General features: G+C 37.5%; 2 protein-coding genes across 4 annotated transcripts; both read left to right on the top strand.

Annotated features, from left to right (window-relative positions):
• The first annotated feature begins 2,508 nt into the window (after positions 1–2,508).
• Positions 2,509–11,014, top strand: LOC132645634 (polygalacturonate 4-alpha-galacturonosyltransferase). 3 transcript variants are annotated; one of them, XM_060362726.1, is made up of 11 exons: positions 2,509–2,768; positions 3,172–3,325; positions 7,561–7,595; positions 7,684–7,743; positions 7,852–8,001; positions 8,121–8,199; positions 8,282–8,328; positions 8,447–8,781; positions 8,882–9,239; positions 9,544–10,131; positions 10,404–11,014. In XM_060362726.1, the coding sequence occupies exons 2-11, from the start codon at positions 3,175–3,177 to the stop codon at positions 10,677–10,679; spliced, it is 2,079 nt and encodes a 692-aa protein (XP_060218709.1). In that variant the 5' UTR covers positions 2,509–2,768; positions 3,172–3,174; the 3' UTR covers positions 10,680–11,014. The 3 variants fall into 3 exon arrangements, with proteins under 3 accessions (XP_060218709.1, XP_060218710.1, XP_060218708.1); XM_060362727.1 differs by having other exon boundaries at positions 2,509–2,776; positions 7,852–7,989; XM_060362725.1 differs by having other exon boundaries at positions 2,509–2,776.
• An 11,663-nt stretch (positions 11,015–22,677) lies between these two features.
• On the top strand, positions 22,678–24,634 carry LOC132644422 (uncharacterized). The gene is made up of 4 exons (XM_060361017.1): positions 22,678–22,788; positions 22,842–23,157; positions 23,344–23,737; positions 23,857–24,634. The coding sequence occupies exons 1-4, from the start codon at positions 22,678–22,680 to the stop codon at positions 24,632–24,634; spliced, it is 1,599 nt and encodes a 532-aa protein (XP_060217000.1).
• Positions 24,635–27,577: the final 2,943 nt, after the last annotated feature.

Here is a 27,577-nt window from a genome sequence, read left to right as displayed (position 1 = left end):
GGATCTTACCGTTTGGACATGATTTGAAATCACGTCTATTTGAAGTTGAATTTTCGTTTGGACATGTGTGTTGTACTTTTCCTCATAAATATGAAACATTTTTTTGCACGGATTGCCCTTCGTTTGGGGTGGTCTTTAAATTTTGCCCCTCAAATTTGTGGTCTTTAAATTTTGCCCTTCATAGTTGTGGTCTTTAAATTTTGCCATTTGCTTGGAAAGATGAGCGAATACATGAAGTTCTGGGTTCGAACCCCCGCTCAGGCATAAAATAAAAAAATAATTTCGCAAGGCATGACTGGGGGAGTGTATGCCGGATCCAGCATACAATCTTTAAGAAAAAGTTAAAGTTATGCCGGATCCTGCAGAACTAAAAGTCCGCCCCTCAAGGCAAAGTCTGCCCCCTCCGGCAGACTTTTAGTTAAACATAACTAAAAGTCTGCCGGAGGGGGCATCCAAAATTTAAACTTTGCCTTATAAGACAAACTTTTTTTTTTTGGTTGAAAGTCTATTTTATTCCATCCAAAAAACTTGTACAGTACAAAGTTAAAGCTGACCTTCAACTGTACATGGTAAAATTCCTACTCACTAACTTGTATAAGTCAAACTAGGAGCAACTATTACATTAAAAAAACAACAGCCAGTTTCAATCAACTACACTTAGCTAGGGATAGCAATTCATAGCAGCAAGAGCTCTCTACCATTTGAAGTTGTTCATGCCTTGGATGTGAATATGTTGTGCAATTTCTCTGCAGAGTCTATCAGGAAGAAACTGAGTGTTTTGAAATATGAGTAGGTTCCTTTCTCTCCAAACCAATGCCACTAGCATACAAAAAATGCAGCAAGTAATGGAGCAGTGGCCTGATTTGTGTCTAGCAATGTGTGAGATCCATTTGATTTCATCTTGCCAGCCCCCTATTCTTCTAGTGTACCCCAGCCATACCAACAATCTGTACCACAATCCTTTTGTGATGGAGCATTCAAAATAAAGATGGGAAAATGTTTTTTGGGTTTGCCCACAGAAGATGCAATCGGGTGGCACTTGAATGCCAAATTTGTGAAGTCTATCAACAGTTGCTAATCTACCTTGTATTGCCAGCCAAAGTGTGAATTTGTATATGGGATGGACATTTGGTTGCAGCATAATACTTTTCCATGTAACTTTGGTATATATGCTTGAAAAAATACATATATATGCTTCAAGGCAAAGTTTGCCCATAAGGCATAAGTATGCCCCCATCGGCATAAGTTTGGTAAATCCTTAACAAGTTTATGCCGATGGGGGCATACTTTTAATGGGCAAACTTTTATGTCGGATCCGGCATAAACTTGTGAAGGAATTATCAAAGTTATGCCAGAACCGGCATACTTATGCCAAGTCTGCCATAAGGCATAAGTATGCCGGGTCCGGCATAACTTTGCTAATTCCTTCACAAGTGTATGCCGATGGGGGCATAGCGAAATTTAAACTTTGCCTTGCGATTTTTTTTTTTAAAATTTTGACTATGTGGGGGTTCGAACCTGAAACCCATGGGATTTAGCGAAGGGCAAAATTTAAAGATTTCAACTATGAAGGGCAAAATTTAAAGACCACCCCAAAAGAAGGGCAATTCTGCGAATTGCCCCATATGAAAACCCCACAATTTGTGAAAACTATCCAAACTTTCAACACTTATACAATCTTACCAAATGGATAAATCATAGTATTAACAAGGTATCAAAATATCGTAAGACGCCGCATTACAAAATTGCATATCTCCACGTTCCTCTTACAAATAATTGCTTGCAATTACATGCTATTACAAACATTTAAATACACATAATTTGACAAAGATTCATTGATCCAATAAAGCAACAGTAGATTCATAGTTGGTTGCTACGTAGCAACCAACTATTCTTTAATATAATCTTTCCACATGATATGGATAATTTTTTCATGTCGAGTATGAGTCTTTTGTAAAATTTAAAATGATGGGGTTTTTTTTTTTTTTTTTACAAAATATAAACTTATGGGTCAAGTTTTACATTTTAAAAAAAAATTGAAACCATGATTTGGAATCACAAATCCTACTTTTTGGAGAATTTTGAGATTTAAAATCATGATATAAAGTTGAAGTTAAATTTGTGCAAATTTCATAAATAAATACTAATTTAAAATCAAAATACTAAATCATGATTCCAAGTCGCATGTTCAAACGTCTACTTGAATGAGGGAGTTTGGTAACATCATCATTTCAATTTATATATGCTGATGTTGGACTAAATATAAGAAAATTTATAATTTAAAATATTGCATATATAAACTTTAGTGATTATAACCATCTAATTAAATCATGGTGAAAACTCTTAAATTAAGTTAATTTTAAATATAAAATATATGTTTACGATTTTCCTAAAAACTAAATAATTACAAGTTGCAAGTGTGGTCCGTGTCGGCGCAACAACGACGTCGTTAATCCCTCTCTGCTTTCTACTACGGATTATTATTTCTGGTTATAGTATTTCTTAAACCAGAAAAAAAAATAAAAATTGAAAGAGAGAGAGAGAACAGAAGACATTACAACAACAGAAAAAGCAAAAAGAATTTTACATTTTTTTTTTTGTAATTTCAAACTGGAATATCTCAGATCTCTTTCTTCATATTCTCATCTTCTTTCATTCATCAGACCATTATTCTCTAATCACATTGTGATATCAGTAATCAGCCAAATATATCCACTCTTTTCTTTTAGGGGTAATGAAGTTGTGCTAGCAAGAGAAGTATCTTGAAAGTACCTATGTAATCTTTCTCTTTCTCTTTTATTTCTTCTTTTATGGGATGGGTCATTCTTGTTTCCTTCAGATTTTGTGACACTTAATATTTTGCTTATATATCTCTGCTGTTGGTTTCTTTTTTTTTCTCTTTCCCCTGGGCATGATCTTTGGCTGTTCATTCCTGTTTTTCAACTTTCTTTGTGATTAAATTTGTGGGTTATTAGCAATTTATAATTTGTTTGTCTGGTTTTGACTTGACACGAAAGTTGAATCTTGTGGTTACAACTAAAGATATGTAAAATGTTCCATAAAGGTCCATTTTTTTTAAACGGACTAAAAAGTTAAATTGTTTCTTCTTTTGTGGATATAATCTTTGATGGGGCATTCTTAGTTATGTGAGTGTTGAATGTATGGGAACAGGAAATGGCATTGAAGAGGGGATCATCAGGTTTAGGCAGCCAAAGGAACAGAAGCACTGGATCTAGCTTCCCTATTGTCATTCTCATCTTCTGTTCTTTCCTTGCTCCCTTGATTTTCTTTGTTGGACGCGGTCTCTACACCTCTACTTCAATTGGTTAGTTTATATTCTCTAATTGAATCCAATGCATGTATATTTCTGCGTTTTCATTATCTGCTGTTTTAGTGTTTATCTCATTACTGAACATAGTGTGTGATTCGACCTAGTTAGTACAGATTGAGTGTGATGTATTACAACTACAACCACAACAATCTAGTTGGGATTGCCTAACGAAGCATCTATATCCATTCGGTTCTATTTGGGCACGTTTCATTCCAAACAACAACAACAACAACATACCCAATGTGATCCCACAAGTGGGGTATGGGGACGGTAGGATGTAAGCAAACCTTGACCCTACCTTTGTGGGGTAGAGAAGGCTGTTTCCAATAGACCTCGGCTCAAGTAAAGCATAATAAAATCAAGTATGTAGAGGAAAATACAGTATACATAATGGATAAGAGTGCGCAAACATACCCCTATTCAGGCACGTTTCATTCCAATTACCAATAATTTGTATTTCAAGCTATGTTGCTCGGACTCTTCAAAAATGTTCAATGGGTGCGTGTCGGATTCTCCAAAACTAGTGTATTTTTGGAGAATCCGACACGGGTGCAGCATTGAAAGTGAAGAGTCCACGCAACTTAGATTTCAAGATAAATCAGCATGCTCAAAACTATAGGTTCTCTTAATCTCTAGCTTATTTCTACATTGTAATGTGTATCTCTAAGTAAATTAAAGAGATTCATGTTAAACTTCTGACCTAATGTAACTATGTAACTGTATTATGTCTACTTGGTTAAATTGGTCAATCTGTGTCAGTCCCAAATTAGATGGGGTTGATTATATGTTTCATTTGTAACTGCAAACTTTGATTATATGTATTCAACCACGTCTCAATCCCAAGTTTAATTACATACTTTTGCTTTCTTTTTGGTGTAAAGAGGAACTAGTAAATAAAGCAGTTTCAACACTTTAGCTTCTTAGAATCCCTTTAAGATTGGAAAAAGATCTCTTGTTGTCTTTTGCTCACTTGTAAATACTACAACACCTCCATAGTGCTTTTATAATGTAATCCCTTTCTCTTAAAAATTTGTGTTCTTTGTTAAACGCGTGGGGATACATTTTATTTAAGGCTAAAAAGTTTGCTGAACTCTTCTCATTGAATCCATCAATTTTGATGTTGGGAGGGTTACTAAGTTTTGTTGCTTCTAGTTGGAGACCATTTAACGTAAATGGGACACAAGGTTATTTTCCTTCATAGGGATAACTCACTCTTTGATTGAAGAATATCATATACTTGTCCATGTTTACCAACCATCTATGGATATCGACCAATTATGTAAGCATGTTGATTTGGGAAATCAACATGCTTATACAGTGTGGTACATTTATATTGTATTAGAAAGTGGAAGCAAATATTAAAGTAACAGATCACACCCCTTTGGGGTGCGGCCCTTCGCAGGACCCTGCTAACATGGGATGCTTTGTGCACGGGGCTCCACCCCCCCCCCCCCCCCCCTCGCTCCCTCTTCCCCTCTCTTTTATCTTATTTTTGATAGGAAAAATATCATATCCTATGTTGCTCGGACTCTCCAAAAATGATGCCGCACCCGTGTCGGATCCTTAAAAAATGCACTACTTTTGGAGGATCCGACACGCATCCGTGTCCATTTTTGAAGAGTCCGAGTAACATAGATCATATCAAGTTTAAAATTTGGATAGTTAATGAATTTTTTTTGAAGAGTGTGAGGAGTTGTTTAGAGTATCATTATTAGTGGAATGTTTTAAATGTTTGGGTATGTATCAAAATGGAGAATGTCATATACATTGGTACTTGACTATGGAGGGAGTCATGCTAAATTGCTGGCTAAAGTTCCCCAAAGGTGTTGATGGTGTATGATATATGTAGTGGTGATCTTCTCTTCTTTGTCTTTCTTTTCCAATTCTTACTTTTAGCTTGGATTCTGTGTATGTGTCTGGGCAGTGTTTTGGCTCTTAATGACTCTCTTGTGAAGTAGGTTCAAGCTGGGAGTGCCTCTAGTTTTCACTTTGTATTCTCCCTCTCACCCCCCCCCCCCCCCCCCCCCACCACACCCAAACCAAAACATGATTGTTTCTTTGACCTGACCCTGCCCTTACCGAAATGGCCATAGGTCATAGTTTCTAGGTAGTTAGTTTTAGAAATGAGCTTTAGGACCATCATTCGTGTTGTTATTATCACCATCCTCCTCCCTCTTTTTTGTTATCAATATCATTGCCCTCGCCCTACTCATTGTTGTCCTTACCCTCCTGATCATCATCTTCTTCAGTCAGGCTGGCGATTTGCCTCTGAAGTTCTAACACTCCATCCAATTTTAGTGTCCTACTTGGAATGGAGATGGTATTTTTTTTTTCTACTCTTTCGATGGTTTATCTTCAAAGAATTTCTGGAGATTGTTGGATAAACGCTTCCCTCTTAGCAAATTAGATTCACTTTCGCAACAGTCCAAGATAAAAAGGACAAATAGTTTGGATAGAAACAGTAGTATGTATTTTTTTTGGTTTTTTGTTGAAACAGTAGTATGTTTCAGAAGTGATAATAAGTGGAGTGGACTTTATACTCCTCAAAATAATCTTACTTGAGTGTGTGAACTATCATACATGTTCTAAATCAAAACCTCCTTATCCTTTAGACAATGCATTAGAACTTAGAGGTTCACCCATAGCAAAACCTGCAATGGAACAGAGTAACAAATGAACAGAAAAGATGTGCCTCTATTAGATTACGTCATTACTTTAAGAAAGTACTGAACTATGTTTCTCTCCTCCATGTATTTTATTTTTGGATATTAATATGCTAGTAGAGGTTTGCCAGAGCATCCCACGTTAACGCTGGTTCCTTGGACAAGGTAGATTTAGTCAAGAAAACAAATAAGTTATTGGTTATTCTGCTCTACTAGGAACGGTGATCCATGAAGGAGAGACTGATACCACATTTTTGGAATTTGGATAAAATACCTCACAGGCTTGTATTTTAAGTATTATCCTCCGTTATCAAGATGTGCATCCATCTTGCTCCATCACAAACTTCCTTGTCAATCTCTAGCATTGTAAAGTCTTAGGTAAAACCTACTTTCTGCCTTCTTCTGCTTCCTCATCTTACTCATTTTGTGCTATCTCCATTCACTGGCATTCTGAGGTCTTGCTAAGGTCAAATTTGCAGTTCTGATTTTTAGCTCCATGCTATATAATACCGGAACAGAAGTTTGAAAGTGATAAAAATTCGCTAAAAGATGGATCGTGTGTGCAAATAATATAATAGCTGATGTCGCAAATATAATAGCTGATGTCGTGTGATTTGGAGGTCAGAGGTTCAAGCTGTGGAAATAGAAATGTGAGGTAAGGCTGCGTACGATAAGATCCAAAGTGGTCAGTAGTTCCTTCCCCAGAACCTGCACACATAGTGCATTGAGCTTCCCTTTACGGAGATGAGCTGGAGTTCCTTTTCTTTTGATAAATTCAAGGTTTTCATTAGTATACACCAAGATGGTGATAGCAAAAGAGATGATGTTTTTTGTATGCTTGCCATGTTGTGCTTATTAAAAAAAAAAAAGTACTTTTCATGTTTTAAACTGTAACCATCGATGAGCTTAATGGCTAGCTTGAACTTGGGAAAGGTTCGTAATGTGATGTCTTTGTTCTTGATCAATGGTCAATTACATTTTCTTGCATAGATATATTTTTGTATATTTTAGCTCAGCTTTTTAGGTTTTCATTCTGCTATTCTGTACTCATTTTGTTTTTCTGGACACTAGTTTTTTTAACTGGTAAATATTGTCTATCCATTTCATGAGATCCGTTCAGTCAATTAGATGGTTGACTCTTAACATTCTTGAAAATCATATCAGATATCTATTATATTTTAAATTAACATTTTTAGATTGAGAAACTGAATCTCGGATATTACTAACTACTAATGGTGTCTTAGAATATTAAGAATTTTAAAACTACTTCGTTGGACTCCTTAAAGAGAAAGTTGGTCACTTACATTATTTTGCTGGAAGGAGAGGGTTGTTCTTGTTGGAGGGCTTGAGGTAACCAGCACTAGTTTGATTGTCGTTGATTGGCAGAGAAAAGCTAAGATAACAGCTGCATGAGTGGCTGTTCTAATTTCTAAATGGTTATTTATTGTTGTACTTGTGGGTTGAAATACTCATGATGATGTATTTGTTACGATTAACGCTGTTGTCTCACATATTATCCTCCCTATTGTGTAAGTTGTTTTAACTCAACTTGTTGTACTTCTGCAGATCATAATGATTCTTCAACCACTTCAAGTAAACAGGTATCGGGTTTTGCTATGTATTGCCCATTGATTAGATTTCCAGGATGCTGAGTATAGTTGGATAAGGAAATTTTTCATTCTGTTGCAGGGTCTAGATTGGAGGGAGAGGCTTGCTCTGCAGCAAATTAAACCTTTGTTAACAAAAGAGGCAAGTCCTTTTTTTCGAATTTTGTTATTAAGTTTAGCACTCTCCTTTTGATCTGCACTCTACAATGAGGATAATTTTTTACTCAAAGTAATTATGCATAACTTTTAGGTGATTGATGTCATCAAAGCCAGTACAGAGGATTTAGGACCTCTCAGTCTTGATTCTTTTAGAAAGAACAATTTGTCTGCCTCGTGGAAATTTGTTGGGCAAGAAATTGAAGCCAAGAAAAGTGCAACTGATGCAGAGGTCTGGGTTAAAGTCAGGCTATGTTTGGATTTTTGTAACTATTTTTTTTGTTTTTTTGTTTTTTGTCCTGAAAAATCACGTGATCAGCAATATACCTTTTTTTTTTAAATATCTTTTTTGATGTATCACAGGTAAATAAGCCAAATCAGATAGCCGCTGCAGATTCCAAACCAAAAATCACCAGAGGCAAACGCGATGGTCCTGTTGATGGTAAATAGTTTATTACAGTTCTTGGTAATAAATTTATTGCCCCGCACACATATGAATAATCGAGGACTATCTTATTTTCCAGGGGATCATTCCCAATTTCTAGATTCACCCGCTAAGTTGGCCAGAAGGGTATGTATGATTATGATTTAGACTCGCATTGACTTTATTTACTTCTGATTTTTGCATTAGGAGACTAGTTTTGTGTCTACGAATGACTGAGTATAGCTATTTTTCACCTGCTCTGTAGCAATTGCGAGAGAGAAGACGTGAAAAGCGTGCTGCTGATTTACTGAAACGAGATGATGATGTGACTGTGAAGCTTGAAAACGCTGCCATCGAGCGCTCGAAGTCAGTTGACTCTTCTGTGTTGGGGAAGTACAGCATATGGAGGAAAGAAAATGACAATGAGAACACTGATTCAACAGTACGCTTGATGCGAGATCAAATGATTATGGCAAGAGTGTACATAAGCATTGCAACAACGAAGAAAAAGCCGGACTTGGCCCATGAGTTACAGACTCGGCTTAAAGAAAGTCAGCGTGCGTTAGGTGATGCAGGCTCTGATGCTGATTTAACACGCAGGTGATATTTCTTGACTTTTCCGCATGCTGCTTGATCACATTGCTATTGTCTTTGCTTCATATAGTGAAGAGTAACACATTCATGTTCCCCTGTTCAATAGTGCACATGAGAAAATGAAAGCTATGGGCCAAGTGCTATCTAAAGCTAGAGAGCAGCTCTATGACTGCAAGCTTGTGACTACAAAACTGAGAGCAATGCTGCAATCTGCAGATGAGCAAGTCAGAAGTTTGAAGAGGCAGAGCACTTTCTTGAGCCAATTAGCTGCAAAGACTATACCGAATGGGATTCACTGCTTGTCCATGCGTTTGACTATTGATTATTACCTTCTTCCTCCTGAAAAAAGAAAGTTCCCAAGAAGTGAGAATCTGGAAAATCCTGATCTTTTCCATTATGCCCTATTTTCCGATAACGTTTTGGCTGCTTCAGTCGTTGTCAACTCAACTATTGTGAATGCTAAGGTGAGGAGTTCTGTTTGATACTTTTTCAGACCATCATCCACATTTGCCTTTAAAGATTGCTTTGTGTCTCTGAGAAACTCTATTTTACTCTCTGGGTTGTTACTTGCCGGTGCACTCTCAGTCGCACATCCAATCCATGATAACAATTGCCAAACATTAAAAAAAGCATGCTATAGTAGGGTACCCTTGAATAAATTCCACTCCCTTGCATGTTTCTGTTGTTCATCAACTATTATGTTGGCTTTAACGAAATTAGCACTATGTTTCTAGTGGGTTTCTGAAGACGTGAGTTGATATTTTGCAGGAACCAGAGAAACATGTATTTCATCTAGTCAGTGATAAATTGAACTTTGCAGCTATGAACATGTGGTTTTTGTTGAACCCTCCTGGAAAAGCGACAATCCATGTTGAAAATGTTGATGAGTTCAGGTGGCTTAATTCTTCATATTGTCCTGTTTTGCGGCAGCTAGAATCTGCTGCTATGAAGGAGTACTATTTCAAGGCAGCTCATCCCAACACCCTATCTGCTGGTTCTTCTAATTTGAAGTACCGGAACCCCAAATATCTTTCAATGCTCAATCACCTTAGGTTTTATCTCCCCCAGGTTTATCCAAAGTTGAATAAAATCCTTTTTCTTGATGATGACATTGTTGTTCAGAAAGACTTGACAGGATTGTGGTCGGTTGACCTTCATGGGAAAGTGAATGGTGCAGTTGAAACCTGTGGTCAGAGTTTTCATCGTTTTGACAAGTACCTAAACTTCTCAAATCCCCATATTGCTAGAAACTTTGATCCAAATGCCTGTGGGTGGGCATATGGCATGAACATGTTTGATCTTAAGGAGTGGAAGAAGAGAGATATAACGGGCATTTATCACAAGTGGCAAAACATGGTAAGATTTCTTTACCTTTCCATCCATCTTAGTTTTACTTGGTTATTTTTTTGATTTTGGTTCTAACTGGTTTTGTACCTGTGTAACGTATGGACTAAAAGCTTTGTGTTTCTCTTTCCAAAATTGTTATTACGCCCATGTAGATATTTGCTTCCCCCCAAAAAGAAAAAAAGAAGATATTTATTCCCAGAACCCAATATATCCCTAATATAGAACTGTACTTGATATTTGAGTTGTTACTAAGTTGGATTTGTCTTGTACCTTTGCATTAGAATGAAGACAGGGTCCTGTGGAAACTGGGGACTCTACCTCCAGGGCTGATCACATTTTACGGGCTCACACATCCACTAGAGAAGTCGTGGCATGTCCTAGGTTTGGGATACAATCCTAGCATTGATCGGGCAGATATCGAGAATGCAGCTGTGGTACATTACAATGGTAACATGAAACCATGGCTGGAGTTGGCAATGACAAAGTACAGGCCATACTGGACCAAATATATAAAGTTTGACCATCCATACATGCGCAGCTGTAAACTAAGTGAATGAAGGTTCAACGAAAGCAGCCGTACAGTTGATCTACTCTTTTTATCTTGCCTTCTGTGCGACAGACTGGTCACATATCTATAATCTGATTGTGACAAATGAGCTCTTCTATACCGCATTTTTCTTAGTCTTCTTCGTGCAATGCCACCTAATTCTTTATTCTTCCCTGTGAGTCAAATATACTCATTTTTCAGTTTCCGCTCTCTGTACCAAGTCCCCTCTGCTTGGACCTATGCTCAATTATTTGGGTAAGAAAGTGTTAGTAATTTTATTAACTCCAGTGTATTCTTTGAACAGAAACTAACTTTTATTCTAGAATTAAATCTGAGTTTTAACCACTTGAACGGGTGTGTCTCTTTCTTTAGTGTTCAATGAAATATAGTTTCTCTGTTGAATTAAAAGTGATAGTGCCATTGTTGCTAACATGTCCATTGGTGCATTTCTGAAACCGGCTTTGGTGCTAACATGTCCATTGGTGCATTTCTGAAACCGGCTTTGGATTTACTACTTCCTGGCATAAGTTAAGCTGATATCTGTTCCATAAATGGTGTTGAGGCCATTGATGCTGGTATTTATATTATTACTTAAATAAAAGATGGATTGTAATCCTACCGTACTAGTTCCTTTTTGTTATAGATATTATTGTAGATGTCTATCTTTAGGAGAAATATTAGGTCTAATAACTTTGGGACCAAGTCAATATTCTCCTATAAATAGAGATGTTCCATCCCTTAAAAGAAATAAGAACTTGCTTCTCTGTTTCTGTACAAATATTCTTGCTTTAGTTTTATTGTTTTAAACCACGTTATTAGCACGGGATTCTACCGTCTCAAGAAATTTTCGAAGGCTAAAGTACTATTTTTTATTCTCTCTATTTAATGGCTAACCTTACAAAACTTGAGTTCGTTGCCCTCGATATTTCGGGCAAGAACTACCTGTCATGGGTTCTAGATGCTGAAATCCATCTTGATGCTATGGGTCTTGAAGACACCATTAAAGAAAAAAATAAAGCATCCAACCAAGAAAATGCCAAGGCTATGATATTCTTGCGTCATCACCTTGATAAGGCCCTGAAGGTTGAATATCTTACTATTAAGGATCCGTTCGTTTTATGGAGAAACTTAAAAGAAAGATATGACCACCTGCAGATGGTCTTCCTCCCAAAAACACGACACGAATGGATTAATCTAAGGCTACAAGATTTCAAATCAGTTATGAAGTACAATTCTGAGATGTTCAAAATTAATTCTATATTGACATTATATGAATAAACGATTAGTGATTCTAATAAGCTGGAAAAGATGTTCTCCACCTTTCATGCCTCGAATGTGCTCTTACAGCAATAATATCGAGAGAAAGGTTTCACAAAGTATTGTGATTTGATTGCTCATCTTCTTGTAGCTGAACAAAATAATGATTTACTAATGAAAAATCACGAGAATCGGCCTATTTGCGCTGCACCACTCCCCGAAGTGAATGAGGTGTACGCTCACTACTCTAGGCGTGGAAAAGGTCGTGGCCCTAGTCGTGGTAGTGATAGTGGTCGTGGTTGTGATGATGGTCAAGGAAGAAATTCTTCCCTTGGTGTTAATCATTCATCAAAGAAGAATCACTACTAGAGAGGGAAAAAGAAGAATGATAGGCATGAAGTGCCAGAAGCATGTGACTCAGAAAATAAATGCTATCAATGTGGTGGAAGTGGACACTGGGCACGTACCTGTCGTACTGCAAAGCACTTGGTTGAGCTTTATCAGGCATCAATGAAAAGAAATGAGAAAAATGAGATACAAAGATATAAGGCACGCCTTGTTGCTCAAGGATTTTCACAAAGGCTTGGTGTCGATTATGAAGAAACGTATTCACCCGTTATGGATGCAATAACGTTATGTTATCTCATTAGTTTCGCTGTCCATAAAAGACTTGAGATGCATTTAATGGATGTGGTTACAGCCTATCTCTATGGATCACTTGAAAATGAAATATACATGAAAATTCCTGAAGGATTTAAGATGCCTGAAGCATGTAGTTCAAAGTCTCGGGAAATGTATTCAATCAGATTGCAAAGAGCATTATATGGTCTGAAGCAATCCGGACGCATGTGGTATAACCGCCTTAGTGAGTATTTGTTGAAAGAAGGCTATACAAATGATGCCATTTGCCCATGTGTTTTTATAAAGAACACAATATCAGAGTTTGTTATACTTGCTGTATATGTTGACGACATAAACCTTATTGGAACTCCTGCAGAGCTCAAAAAGGCAACTGATTATTTAAAGAAGGAATTTGGGATGAAAGATCTTGGAAAGACAAAATTATGTCTTGGTTTGCAAATTGAACATTTGACAAATGGTATCTTTGTCCATCAATCTGCCTATACAGAGAAAGTGTTGAAACGGTTTTATATGGATGAAGCACATCCATTAAGTACTATGATGATTGTTCGATCACTTGATGTGAATAAAGATCTGTTCCGACCTCAAGAAAAGAATGAGAAAATTCTTGGTCCTAAAGTACCATATCTTAGTGCAATTGGTGCGCTAATGTATCTTGCCAATACAACAAGGCCTGACGTAGCATTTTCAGTTAATGTGTTAGCAAGTTATAGTTGTGCTCCTATAAAGAGACACTAGAACGGAATTAAACACATATTGAGGTATCTAAAAGGGACAATCGATTTGGGCTTATTTTATTCTAACAATTGCAATCCCGATCTTGTTGGTTATGCCGATGCAGGGTATTTATCTGACCCACACAAAGCTAGATCTCAAACAGGCTATGTGTTTATATGTGGGGGTGTTGCCATATCTTGGCGATCCACAAAGCAGTCTATCGTAGCTACCTCATCAAATTATGCTGAAATAATAACAATTCACGAAGCAAGTCGAGAAGTTGTGTGGCTGAGGTCAATGATACATCTCATTCGAGAAAAGTGTGGTTTGAAATGTGATAAAATATCCACAATCATATATGAAGATAATGCAGCATGCATTGCTCAATTGAAGGGAGGATTCATAAAAGGAGATAGGACAAGGCACATTTTACCAAAGTTGTTTTTCACACACGAGCTCCAAAAGAATGGTGATATCAACGTGCAACAGATTCGTTCGTGTGATAATATGGCTGATTTGTTCACTAAGTCTCTACCAACTGTAACTTTCGAGAAGATGGTGCACAAGATTGGAATGCGAAGACTCAAGCACTTGGACTGAAGTTCTCATTAGGGGGAGTTAATACATGTTGTACTCTTTTTTCCATACGAGGTTTTGTCCCACTGGGTTTTTCTTGTAAGGTTTTTAATGATACAACCAAAATATGTATAATTAGAAATGTGTACTCTTTTTCCTTCACTAAATTTTTTCCCACGGGGTTTTTTCTAGTAAGATTTTAATGAGGCATATTATCTATCAAAAGAGACATCAAAGGGAGAGTGTTATAGATATTATCATATCTTGTGGATGTCTATCTTTAGGAGAAATATTAGGTCTAATAACTTTGGGACCAAATCAATATTCTCCTATAAATAGAGATGTTCCTTTCATTGCTTCTCTGTTTCTCTACAAATATTCTTGCTTTAGTTTTATTGTTTTATACCACTTTTTTTTTCCAAACACAAATGACATTAAACTGGACCTGAGACAGGTTAGAATTGAGCTGACGTGTGTCTCTTGGGCCTTAGCTCTTATGCATTTTGTACGTGATGGTAGAGATGTTTTCTTGAAAGACCAAACAATCATATGGGGATGCAGAGTAGGGTTTTTCATTGTAGAAGTTTGAAGGATGGTTATGTTTGGCCAAGTTTATAAAATCAGTTTATTTTGAAAGTGCTTTTCAAAAAAGCATTTTGGACGAAAAAATGTTTGTGTTAGGCCAATTAAGTTAAAAAAGCACTTTTGTGTAGCAATTAGTGTTTGACCAGACTTTTAAAAAGTGCTTGTAAGTGTATTTTTTTTAAAAGTGCTTTTCAAAAAAGTACTTTTGGGCAAAAACTATTTTTCTTAGTTTTTAAAAAATGCTTCTGCTACTACCCACAAACACTTATTTTCTTCCAAAAGTTTGGCAAAACACCTCACTTTTGTATAAAAATAAGTTTGACCAAACAGGGGATGGCATGTTGAATAGAAATAGGCAGGATTCTAGTAGAGGGTTTTTTCATTTCCATTTTTTATTTGATGGATCAGAGTGACAAAGGCTGAATACAGAAGTATAAAAAAAAAAAAAAGAATAGTTGCCAAATGCACTCATTAATGTATAAAAGACTGATTTTGTAATCTAATAGTTGTAACCCCACCATGTATTATATCATTTAGGTACAGAGTTTCAGTTCACTAATCTTTTGTTTTTCCATGGCATCTCAACTCTCGTCTCTCCGTGGCATAATAACTCGATCTCCCCTTGTTCCATGTCAGCACAGTAGTTTAGTTGAAAGGTAATTATATATAATAATAATAGTTTAAAACTTTCATCACACTAATAGTGAATATAAATTGTATCATAAAATTAAGGCAAGTTGCTTCTTGTAGAATACATGCTCTCGGAATTCTAGTGGGGGAATTTTAAAAACTTTATTTAATTTACGAGGCGTAAAAGCTGTTTGTAGAATACATGCTCTCGGAATTCTTTTTTTCAATTTTAATTTATTGGTTGGTTAGTAAGGAATGCCAATATGGTTTCTTTTACAAACTTAACAAAGCCAAGGTCAGTGTGATCATCATGTGAGGATAAGGTAAGAATAGTAGGCAACTAATTTTACGTGCAGTGTGGGATTTTCTTATCCTTCGAATATGCGATACCAATGGTTATATATCTCTTGTGTTTTCGTGGTGAACAAAATGCAAGACAAATTAGTCTATTTCTTGAAAGCTAAAACTTTTCCGTATCAAGTGCAAAATAGAGTTTTGCATTGTCGGCACATATTTGCCCATGTGATATATTTGCATATATCTCACATCATCCTATGGCAATGGGAGGGAGTTAACATGGGCTGTTGCCCCATTTCTGCTTGGTACGATTCTCTGAATCACTGATCTATCTCCCCCATGAAAATGTATCTGCCCTTAACACAAATGCTAAAATAGGTATATAACGTTTTTAGTTTCATTTGGCTAGGGTAGGGTGACAATGGCATATCCCCGAGAGATATTTCAAGAACTAGCTGGAAAAAATAGTGTTTTGTGCATCTAAGCTATAATTTGTTTGGTTGCATGCTGTTTTAATTATTGGCTATGCAGATGAAATACAATGTTGTTTAGATATGGAACTTGAGCCTAACTCAACTCCAAAACCTAGCTTAAGAAGGGAGGATTATCCGAGACATATAAAGAGACCACTCATCCCCTGAGAGCCCCACATGGGACTCTTCAACCCCCTCCCCCCAACCCCACACACACATCTAGGGCTGAACATCTATGAGCGTGGATAGCTTTTAATATGGGGGCCTAACATCGAGTTACAATAATCGAGATGGAACCTGCTTAATAATATGGACCTCGTGGACTCCTTATATGGTCTTGGACAATCATCTCCTCATGAACTAGCTTTTGGGTTGAGTTATGCGCAACACCCGTTTCGTTATCAAGTGAAATAGTGGACCGTACATTTCTGAAAAGCTCCCTTGTTTGGATATATAATTATTTAACCAAGTGTGCAGGACGTACAGTAATTGAGAATAAGGTGAGGTGTCTTAATTCGAAAAAAGGTTGAGTTACGCCCAACATACATTTCGTTATCAAGTGCAAAAGTGGACCGTACATTTCTGAAAAGCTCCCTTGTTTGTATATATAATTATATAACCAAGCGTGCAGGACGTACAGTAATCGAGTTTGAGAATAAGGTGAGATGTCTTAAATCGAAAAAAGGCGACTCAAATTAGAAGAAGGTGAGGTGTCTTAATTAGCTTGATGTTGATATATGTCATGTCAATATATACTATATTTAGCTTTCTGTCTTTTGTTTTTCTTCAAACATATAAAATGAAAATATGGAGCGAATAAACAAAACGTCAACATGATGCCATTGCAATCTTTGTATTTATTTCTATTTTGGCTATACAATTTATCTTCATATCCCGGTGGTACAAGTATTATATTGTCCCCGCAGTATTCTCAAAATTGCTTTTCCAAAAGCTTTCTCAAATCTAAGTGGACAAAATCAAACTGTCCTACAGGTTACCCTACTCATTAATATGATGCAAGAGGAAGGCTAGATATAAGCACGTCCATGAAAATAAAAAACCATGATAGATATATGATAGATCAAATGTAGCTAATTGCCCCCAGAGTCGGATATGAAATTTGAATTTTATGGGTTGAGTTTGAAGTCTATTTTAATACTAATTTAGTAGACTTTTCTAAACACATGCATACATAAAATTTGAACCAAAGTTAAAGAGTTTGGACGAACTCGTATAGAATGAACTAGGTTCTCCCTGATTGACTTGATTATACGTCCGAGGACGATTTCAATTAAAGAAAGCGCTCTAAGAATTGGAATTAGCATTAAAAAAAAGAGAGGGTAATTTGCGGAGGTTGAAAGTTGCAATTCGCGGAGGTTTTAGCCTCCACTAGCTGCTAGAAGAGGCTAAAACCTCCGCGTATTGCAACTGTTAACCTCTGCAAATTATCCATTTTTTTGTAGTGATAGTAATTGTGTTCTCAAGTATTGCTCAGACTCAACGAGGAAGTCCAACGTTTGTTATATCTGAGAACCTAACTTTTTCAAAAAGCTCCAACGTGTTGACAATTATTTTGCATGATATATATAGTGAGCATCCTAGTTATACATAACACGCCCAAGAACTAGTCGACTCGCATAAGGCTTTGTACACATGGGTCAAACCATCGGATTAAACGTATAATAAAATCTTTTACTATAATATATAACTCAAATCCATCGAGAAAGTCAGACGTGTGATTACTGATTACTATAGTATATATTGTCTCAAACAAGAGCACGAATCCAACCCTGCCATACGGAATTAGTCAGATGGCGAGGTTTAAGTGATCTATATATGGAATGTTATATATATCTCCGAATACATGCAATCAGAATGATGACTACTGATCATGGACTTAAAAGTATAAATATTGTCATATAATGAGGATATATAAGTTCATTCCCAACACACGTATGGAGGAGGTTATAGCCTTAGGCATCATATGCCAGAAATGACACCAGGTAGCCACCAATTTTTAAGGATTTAAAGTTTAATCAATTTGACAAACTTCAGGTTTGAAGTTGGGCTCTATTAAAATCCGATTATATCTGTTGTAACATGTAATATACCGTAGCTTCAAGATTAAAAATCTATTATTTATGGAAGTTTACCTATAAAAATACATTTCCGGTGACCTAATAATATATAGTGTAAAACAAACTTACACTATCGGTATATATAAAGTTAAACTGTATATAGGCACGTGAATGGAAATGAAAAGGCACTAGATGCATGATGGCTGTGGTGCATCAAATATTATGACTGATGCGCTGATTGATTGATGATATGTACCTGTATGAGTTGAATCAAATAAAGGTACTATATTTGTATAATCATTTGAATTATGTGATCTCAAACCGCGCTACGACTTACTTATGAGGAAGTCCAACATGTCCCCAAAAATCGTTATGCGTTATGCTCAACACCTCATAACACTTCGTACACAGATTGGACAATAACTTTACAATGGAGTGGAATGGATGGGGGAAAAAATGAAAGCCACAATAATAGTAACATATAGAAAACCAACAACAGTTAACCCAATAATTGTGATAGAAGCAGCAATAAGAATGCACAGGAGGAGTGCTAACAGCTAACGGAATCAAGAGGATTATGATAAAATTAAAGCTTACCATCTTCGAAATGGTAAATGGAAAAAAAGGGACCTCGTGGCATATACAAAAGTGTTGGGATCGAAATCATTAGGCGTCATGCGGAAGCTTACAATTATAAACCTTAAAGGACGATAAATCGGACGAGAAAGAAAAACATACTAAAAGCGACATAATATTCTAATATGGTTTGATCAATTGATCTACATATGAAAAGCAAATATAAAATCATAAATTTTTTGAGAGAAAAAACCTCCCCCTAAACAAGACTCTGTTAATGACTACATTGTGGATGCTATTGTGTTATTCAATGAGAAGAAAAGATCTTTATTTATAGAAGTCTAAAACTTCTACTCCAAGAAAGGATTATTCAAATATGGAAGAGATCTTTTCCACCAAGGAAACCTTTTCCATCAAGAAACCCTTTTTGAAATAAAACACAATTATGGTAGAATTCAAATAAGGTAGGAAATTCAGGACAAACCCAAACAAATCTCCCCTTGGCCTGAATTTTTTGGCTAAATAATATTTGATTATCCATCTTCATATAAGCTTCATCACAGCTGCTTGTCATTGTTAAAAGTGGGTAAGGTTGAAAATTTGAGCCTTGTGCTTTAAAAGTAAGCACAGGTTGAAACTGGAGCCCATGCGTTAAAAGTGAACATGGGTTGAAATTGGCCCAAGCGTTTAAAATAAGCAAGGGTTAAAAATTTGAGCTCATATGTTAAAAGTAAACATGAGTTTAAAATTGAAGCTCATGCGTTAAAGTAAGCATGAGTTAAAATTACGTTTGTTTTAAAAATATGGAGCAACAAGATTGTTGAAATATGATTAAAAATTATCTCCACATGTAGTACTCCAGATATCTTTTTTTTTTTTTTGGACAAAAAACTTCATTATCGTCGAGTTGGTTGCAACTTGAACTGATCCACCTTGAATCTGTCTTCAACTTCTGATATGACCCCACCTAGCTCAAGGCCATTCACTAGAAGTCAAGCAAGGGAGCTCCAAGAGATACAAGCCATGTTCATGAAGAAAGGAGCCTTGGAAGAGCTTGGAGAGAAGATGGCCAAAGCTTACAATGTTTGGGAAATAGCTTGGAAAGGCCTAGAAGACCCAGATATGACCTCCTCTCAAAGTGGCTAGATGTTAAAGAAGGACATTTTTGCAAACTGTGGGCGTTGGATCCATATCTTGGCCAAGAATGTAATTCTAGGCCAAGGGTTCAAATTGCAGGCCACATTTGCAAGTTTATGACCATTGGATGAATGAAGACCCATGTTTGGGGGTAATTTTGCAAAGTGCCACTTTTGGGCCTTTGGTGTAAAGCCCTAGACTATAAATAAATGACTTGTCTTATTTTCATCCCTAGCTTGAATATTGAAGAACTTGAGTGTAATGGTTTGTTAGGTTATTAATCATAATATAGTTTGTTTGGCTGCGTAATTCTAAGTGTGATTCTTAGTTGCAAAGTGAATTTTTTATTTCCATTGGAATCATATTGAATTGCTCATTTGTGGTATTCCAAAATTGGGTAACTTCTTGAATTCCAAATTGCTAAGGTTCATTGATTGAAATCCCACTAGGAGGGTTTAGGTTTCAAATACCTAAGTTTGCCTATAGATTTCTTATCAATTGGGTCTAATATTTATCCATCTGCTTTTCTTCTATTCCTAATCTTCCCCATCCCTATTTTCCATTTTCTTGTTCTTTAAGTTTTTAGAGTTTCATAGGTTGCATCTTATCATTTGGTATCAAGAGCTAGTTTAGAAGAGTGTTCTTACATTCTTCAATCCTTAGTTCAAAGAAAATTCAAAAAATAAAATAATATATATATATATATATATATATATATATATATAAATCCCAAAAAAAAATCCATATTCTAAAACCCCCAAAAATTTTGTTCTTGTTTCTCGAATTTGAAGTTATATTTGAGTTTGTTGATATCCAAAACCCGTAAACCCAAGATTTGAGTTTTTTGGTTAAGTTTGGAGTGAATCACCATTGTTGAGCTTTGAAGCTTTGAAGAACTCAAGAAATTGAAAAGTGGGTCTTGTGGTTCGGTTGAAATTGAAGGCTAAAATATAGTGGGCTTTGTTCTTCGTGTCAAAGGGAGCCTAGATCTGAAATTTGAGAGAATTCGGAGTTGAATTGAAGGTAGATGAAATTTTGAATTGTTCTTGTGTTCTTGAGGTTGTTCATATCTTCAAAGGAAGAAGGTGACCTAAGAAAGGTGTTTGATCTTCAAATTTTTAGTCAAAGGGTCAAAAGGTGTTAAATAGGACCAAAAAGGGAAAATACTAAGTTTGGAAGGTTCCCACAGCATAAAAAAAATCAGAATAATCCGCACAAACTTCAAGAAAAACATTTCAGGGGTGCGTGTGTCGCCTGAGCAATGCGCATGGACAGTCACATGCCACACCCGCAAAGCGCCTTCAACGCTCGTGTAGCGCAACTTCAGAGGCTAAATTTTGCGTGTTGGGCCCGCGACGCATGGCCAACACCTGATAAAAAAAAATCAAATTTTTTTCTAAGTGTCAAAAACGGTTTGAATCTTTCCTAATCTCTTTTCTTTGATTCTTACAACTAATTAACAACTAGTAATCGCTTGTATTAGTTGTTAACTATTTCTTGAGTCCGAATTCACTTCGTGCTAATTCTTCTTAAGTTTTTTCCATTTATTTCGTTGAAAGTTCTTTGGCTCTTGTTCGTTTGGTTTGAGTCATCCTTCTTTCATCTTAACAAGAATCCATTCTACCACAAAGTATAAGAAACCGTGTGAATTCGATTGGTTAAGCGATTCATCAACAACTTCGAGAGTTGAATACAAGTGAAGTTAGGATTTTATTACTAATGTTGTGTGCTAGTTTTGCAGGTTTAAATGTCGGTTCAAAATACGCAAGATTTCCCTAACATGGAGGGGATAGAATTGATTCTCCAAAGAAAGGCAGCGATGAAATCCAAATTAGAAGCTAAGATAGATGTTATGGATGGGAAATTGCATGGTATGCATGAGCGAATGGTGAGTATTGAGAAAGTTCAAGCTGATGGTTCGAGTAGAATGGGCACTCCCCGTTCTAGTAATGAAAGTGATGGGGATAAAACACAAGATACCACACCAACCATTACCCCCGGACAATCACATACCTTGTGTAACCCCAACACCATAACTATCTCCACCCAAAGAGCTCCACCACCCCAAACAACCAACCTTCCACCCTAAAATCAACATTCTAAAACACCAATCGAAAAACCTATCCCCAAGTTTACCAAAACAACCCGAATGAGGCAATCCCTCAAGTAATCTTACAACAAGCACCCCAAGCCCAAATACAAGATCCCTTTCTTAACCAAAACCAATACCAAAACTAATACCAAAATCAATACCAAAACCAATATCCAAACCAATAGGAGAAAGTAGACTATGAGGAGCGGTGGTGGGATGAGAACCGTTAAAGAGGAAGGCGAGGAGAGATGAACAACCGGGGTAGAGGGAGACAAAGAGGCTTTGGGAGATTTTCGGGTCATGATGCCAGGTTCCAAGGTCATGTCGACCAAGAAAGGGCTCAAGGGTATGAAGACCGAGAGAGATGGCAAGACAATGACCGGACTTTAAACACAATCAAGGTCAACCTCCCTACTTTCCAAGGAGGTAGCAACCCAGAAGAGTTCTTTGAGTGGAAGCTACAAAGTGAACGCATCTTCCTCACCAACAATGTGTCTGAGGCCTTAAAGACAAAGTATGTCCTCACTCAATTTGAGGGATACGCTTCCATGTGGTGGGAATCTAAGAAGTTACAAAGGGCTCAACAACACATGTATGATCTTCCAACTTGGAACGACTTGATTGAGCTCATGGAAACAAGGTGGCTTCCACCCACATATTGTCAAGATGCAATCAACAGGGTGTACTTGTTGAAATAAGGGTGGAAAAGCATGGAAGAGTACTTTGATGAGTTTGAGGACTTGTGGATGAAAGCCAAGCTAGAAGAACATGAGGAGTGCACTATTAAAAGGTTCGTAGCCTACTTGAACCGTGACATTGATAAACCCATGAGGCTCAAGACTTATAATATTCTAGAAGAGGCATTCCACAATGCATCCAAGGTTGAAGCGGATCTAAAGGAGGAGAAATCTTATAAAGACAAGGGCAAATCTTCTTCAACTTAGAGCAATGGCAAAGAAAAGTGGAAAACTTCCACTTGGGAAAAGCCCAAGACCAACACTCCAACACCTCAAGCCAAGTTCAACTACAAAGCCAAGGGTGAAGATAAGGCTAAAGGAGGTAACAACTCTAAAACCAACTATGATCGTCTTTCTACCATCTAATGCTTTAAGTTCCAAAGAAGAGGGCACTATGCAAGTGGTTGTCCCAATCGGAGGACAATTACTATTGTGAGGGAGAAGTACCGAACCGATGATGAAGATGAGAGTGGGAATGGTAATGATGACGAGGGAGAAAGAATTGAGTATGAGGGTGATTCCGATGAAGAGGTTGAGATAAGTTATAAAGAAGCCTTGAATCATGCTATTGTGACTAGAAGAGCCATGAGGGCTCTAGCTAGGGAAGAGAGTGACCAAAGGGAGAATTTGTTCCATGCAAGGTGTAAAATTGTGGACAAGGTGTATTCCTTGATTATTGATGGTGGGAGTTGTACGAACGCTGTTAGCTAATTTTTGGTTAAAAGTATGAAATTCCCCACCCGCAAGCATACTAGTCCCTATAAACTCCAATAGTTTAATGAATGTGGAGAAATGAGGGTCAACAAAAAAGTCGTCATCAAATTTAGCATTGGCAAGTACCAAGATGAGATTTTCTGTGATGTGGTGCCAATGTAAGCTTGCCATCTATTGCTTGGAAGACCTTGGCAATTTGATATTGATGCCCAACATAGTAGGAGAACTAACAAGTACTCATTTGTGGTCAAGGGGAAAAAGTACATTCTTAACCCACTAACCTCTTACCAAGTGAGTGAGGATTATAGAGTGACGAGGGAGCTTCGGGAAAAGTATCAAAAGGAAGACAAGGAGAATAGTAAGAGGGAGACTTTATTGGTCATAAGTGGAGAGGGAACATCTCAGGATGGTTCCAAGAAATGTTTGTTGGCCAAAACAAGTAATTGCTTAAAGGGGCTTGATGAGAGGCACTTCATGGTGTGTCTTGTCAACAAGGACCTTTTCTTAAATGCTAACCAAGATACTAGCACTTTTCCTAGTAGTATATCTTCTCTTTTGTAGGAATATGAAGCATTGTTCCGGAAGAAATGCCCAATGGCTTACCTCCTTTGAGAGGTATTGAGCACCAAATTGATTTTATACCAGGTTCTCAAATATCGAATTAGCCGACATGTAGGAGCAATTCGGAGGAAACAAAAGAGTTGCGAAGACAAGTTGAGGAGCTACTCAAGAAGGGTCTAGTCAAGGAAAGCCTTAGCCCATGTGCCGCACCGGTGATTCTTGTTCCAAAAAAGGATGGCACTTGGAGGATGTGCATCGATTGTAGAGCCGTTAACAAAATCACGGTAAAGTATAGACATCCCATTCGTAGACTCAATGATATGTTAGATGAACTTTGTGGCTCTAATTTGTTTTCAAAAATTGATCTTAGAAGTGGTTATCACCAAATTCGTACAAATCTGGGTGATGAATGGAAAACGGCCTTTAAGACCAAGTTTGGTCTATATGAATGGCTTGTTATGCCATTTGGCTTAACCAATGCACCTAGCACTTTCATGCGCCTAATGAACTATGTTTTGAAACCCTTTATAAATAACTTTGTTGTTGTCTACTTTGATGATATTCTTGTTTATAACAAATCTATGGAAGAACATGTGAGCCATTTAAGGCTAGTGTTTGATGTCTTAATGCATAAGAAGTTGTTTGCTAACATGAAGAATTGTGCTTTTGGGGTTGACAAAGTGGTGTTCTCAGGTTTTGTGGTAAGTGTCCATGGTGTTGAGGTTGATGAAGAAAAGGTGGAATCCATTAGAACTTGGCCAACTCCCAAAAATGCAACCGATGTGAGGAGTTTCCATGGGTTGGCAAGTTTCTATAGAAGATTTGTAAAGGTCTTTAATACAATTACCTCTCCAATGACCAAATTGATTAAAAAGGAGGTTCCTTTTGTGTGAGGGGATAAACAAGAAAAGGCATTCTAAGAATTGAAGTCTTTGTTGAGTTCAGCACCTTTGTTACAATTGCCAATTTCGAGAAGACCTTTGAAGTAGAGTGTAATGCTTCCGGAGTTGGCATAGGTGGTGTCTTGATGCAAGAAGGCAAACCGTTAGCCTATTTAGTGAGAAGCTTAAGAGGGCGTCTGAACTACTCAACCTATGACAAGGAGTTGTATGCACTTGTAATGGTTTTGACCCATTGGTAACATTATTTGTGGCACAAAGAATTTGTGATTCGTTCGGATCATGAATCCTTGAAGCATTTGAAGGGTCAATCCAAGCTCAACAAAAGCATGCCAAGTGGGTAGAATTGATATAAGCTTTCCCTTATGTGATCCATTATAAAAAAGGTAAAGATAATGTGGTGGCGGATGCTTTGTCTATAAGGTATGTCTTGCTCAATACAATGAGTTCTAGAATGATGGGTTTTGAAATCCTTAAGGGATTCTATTCTCAAGATCCCGACTTTAAGGCAAATTGTGAGGAGTTGAACCAAGGGAGGAGGGTCGATCGATTCCAACTTGTTGATGGGTTCCTATTTATGGATTGTAGAGTTTGTGTTCCAATGAGCTCATGGAGAGAGTTGTTCATCAAGGAAGCACATAGTGGTGGAATTATGGGCCATTTTGGAGTGGCCAAGACACTTGACATTTTGGATAAGCAATTCTATTGGCCCAAGATGCGGCATGATGTTGAGAAGCTATATGGTAAATGTTTGGAATGCAAGCAAGCCAAGTCCAAGAATCAGCCCCAAGGTATGTTTACTCCCCTTCCTACTCCTATTGGTCCTTAGATAGACATTTCTATGGATTTTGTGTTGGGTCTTCCAAGAACCAAAAAGGGTCATGATAGCATTTTTGTTATGATAGATAGGTTCTAAAAAATGTCTCATTTTATACCATGCCATAAATGTGATGATGCATCTCATGTAACATCTTTGTTTATGAATCATGTGCTTAAATTGCATGGAGTTCCTAGAACTATTGTTAGTGATAGGGATTCTAAATTCCTTAGTCATTTTTGGAAGAGTCTATGGAGTGCACTTGGCACCAAGCTTTTATTCTCTACTTCTTGCCACCCTCAAACGGATGGGCAAACCGAAGTACTCAATAGGACTCTTGGAAGCATGCTTAGGTGTATGATTAGGAAAAAGCCTACTTCTTGGGAGGATTGTTTGCCTTTAATAGAATTTGCGACCCCATTTAAAGTTTGCTATGGTTTTAACCGATTGATTCCTTTAACCTTAACCCCCTTGTGTAGTGATGTTATTGTGAACTTAGATCTTCCTTCTATGATATCTTTTCGTATTCTGGACATTATGGCTATTTATTAGTCAGATTGCATTTCTTAGACATATTTTAGATTAGAGTCCTGTACGATGACTTTCGAATTTTGGGGATTTTGTAATGGTTAGAACTTTTGCACGTATTTTAGTATTTTATGGCATGACTTATTTAGTTTATTTGATGTGTGAATGAGTATAATTGCTTAACTTGGTTAATATAAAATCAAACTTGAATGAATATATATCTTGTGTGTTGGTTCGCCTACTAGGGTTTAGTTGGGTGCCAGTCATGGCTTGTTGGACCGTGACAAAGTTGGTATCAGAGCTTTAGGTTCGTTGATCTCACCATACAAGGACATGTCTAGCAGAGTCTTGCGGATCGATAACGAGACGTCTGTACTTATCTTCGAGGGGCTGCCGGACACTAGGAAAACTCCCTTTTCCTTCTTTCTTTCGTGCTACTTGATTCCAATTGGAATCTGCTGATTCAAATTGGTATCTGACTATCCTTCATTCTTTCGCAGATGGCGAGAACACGCGCAGTAGTAGCTAGAGGTAGAGGTGGAGGCAGATGAGCTGGCAGAGGGGCAGCCCTAGCGGGGGGTGGCGTCCCAATGGTTGACCCCGTGCCTCCAGCGGTTCTTAACGAGGCAGCGGGAGATGCAGCCGCACCAGCCCAGCCAGCAGTAGTACCAGTTCCACCAGGAGCTGCAGCTGCTTAGGTTATACCAGACGCGATGGCACAAGTGCTGAATTGGTTGCATGGGTTAGCACAGGCTGGGGCTATTCCAGCTGGTCCAGCAGGTAGGGGCGCAGGAGTAGCAGCCCCAGGTCCGAGCAGAGCACAGGCTCCAGGGGTTCAGCATGCAACAGCAGTGGCATCTCGTTTGGAGGAAGTTTCGAGTTTTAAGGCCTTTCCGAAGCCAGTTGCAGGGCCGGTGATGACCCCACCTAGCTCAAGGCCATTCACTAGAAGTCAAGCAAGGGAGCTCCAAGAGATACAAGCCATGTTCATGAAGAAAGGAGCCTTGGAAGAGCTTGGAGAGAAGATGGACAAAGCTTACAATGTTTGGGAAATAGCTTGGGAAGGCCTAAAAGACCAAGAGATGACCTCCTCTCAAAGTGGCTAGATGTTAAAGAGGGACAGTTTTGCAAACTGTGGGCGTTAGATGCAAATCTTGGCCAAGAATGCAATTCTAGGCCAAGGGTTCAAATTGGAGGCCGCATTTGTAAGTTTCTGACCATTGGATGAATGAAGACCCATGTTTGGGGGTAGTTTTGCAAAGTGCCACTTTTGGGCCTTTGGTGTAAAACCCTAGACTATAAATAGAAGACTTGTCTTATTTTCATCCCTAGCTTGAATGTTGAAGAACTTGAGTGTAATAGTTTGTTAGGTTATTAATCATAATATAGTTTGTTTGGTTGCGTAATTCTAAGTGTGATTCTTAGTTGCAAAGTGAATTGTTTATTTCCATTGGAATCATATTGAGTTGCTCATTTGTGATCTTCCAAAATTAGGTAACTTCTTGAATTCCAAATCGCTAAATTTCATTGATTGAAATCCCATTAGGAGGGCTTAGGTTTCAAATACCTAAGTTTGCCTATAGATTTCTTAT

Source organism: Lycium barbarum, chromosome 6 (assembly GCF_019175385.1).
Source record: "Lycium barbarum isolate Lr01 chromosome 6, ASM1917538v2, whole genome shotgun sequence".
Taxonomy (NCBI): Eukaryota; Viridiplantae; Streptophyta; class Magnoliopsida; order Solanales; family Solanaceae; genus Lycium; species Lycium barbarum.
This window is presented reverse-complemented; position numbering and strand designations above follow the sequence as displayed.

What these genes read in the sequence shown, in the direction of transcription:
- LOC132645634 (XM_060362726.1), top strand. Translation starts at nt 3,175, where the DNA reads ATGGCATTGAAGAGGGGATCATCAGGTTTAGGCAGCCAAAGGAACAGA. An exon ending in CAACTATTGTGAATGCTAAG is followed by an intron (nt 9,240 to 9,543) that starts GTGAGGAGTTCT and finishes GATATTTTGCAG; the next exon opens with GAACCAGAGAAACATGTATT. An exon ending in ATCACAAGTGGCAAAACATG is followed by an intron (nt 10,132 to 10,403) that starts GTAAGATTTCTT and finishes CCTTTGCATTAG; the next exon opens with AATGAAGACAGGGTCCTGTG.
- LOC132644422 (XM_060361017.1), top strand. Translation starts at nt 22,678, where the DNA reads ATGGCAAAGAAAAGTGGAAAACTTCCACTTGGGAAAAGCCCAAGACCA. An exon ending in TGAAGATAAGGCTAAAGGAG is followed by an intron (nt 22,789 to 22,841) that starts GTAACAACTCTA and finishes TAATGCTTTAAG; the next exon opens with TTCCAAAGAAGAGGGCACTA. An exon ending in GATTATTGATGGTGGGAGTT is followed by an intron (nt 23,158 to 23,343) that starts GTACGAACGCTG and finishes TGCCAATGTAAG; the next exon opens with CTTGCCATCTATTGCTTGGA.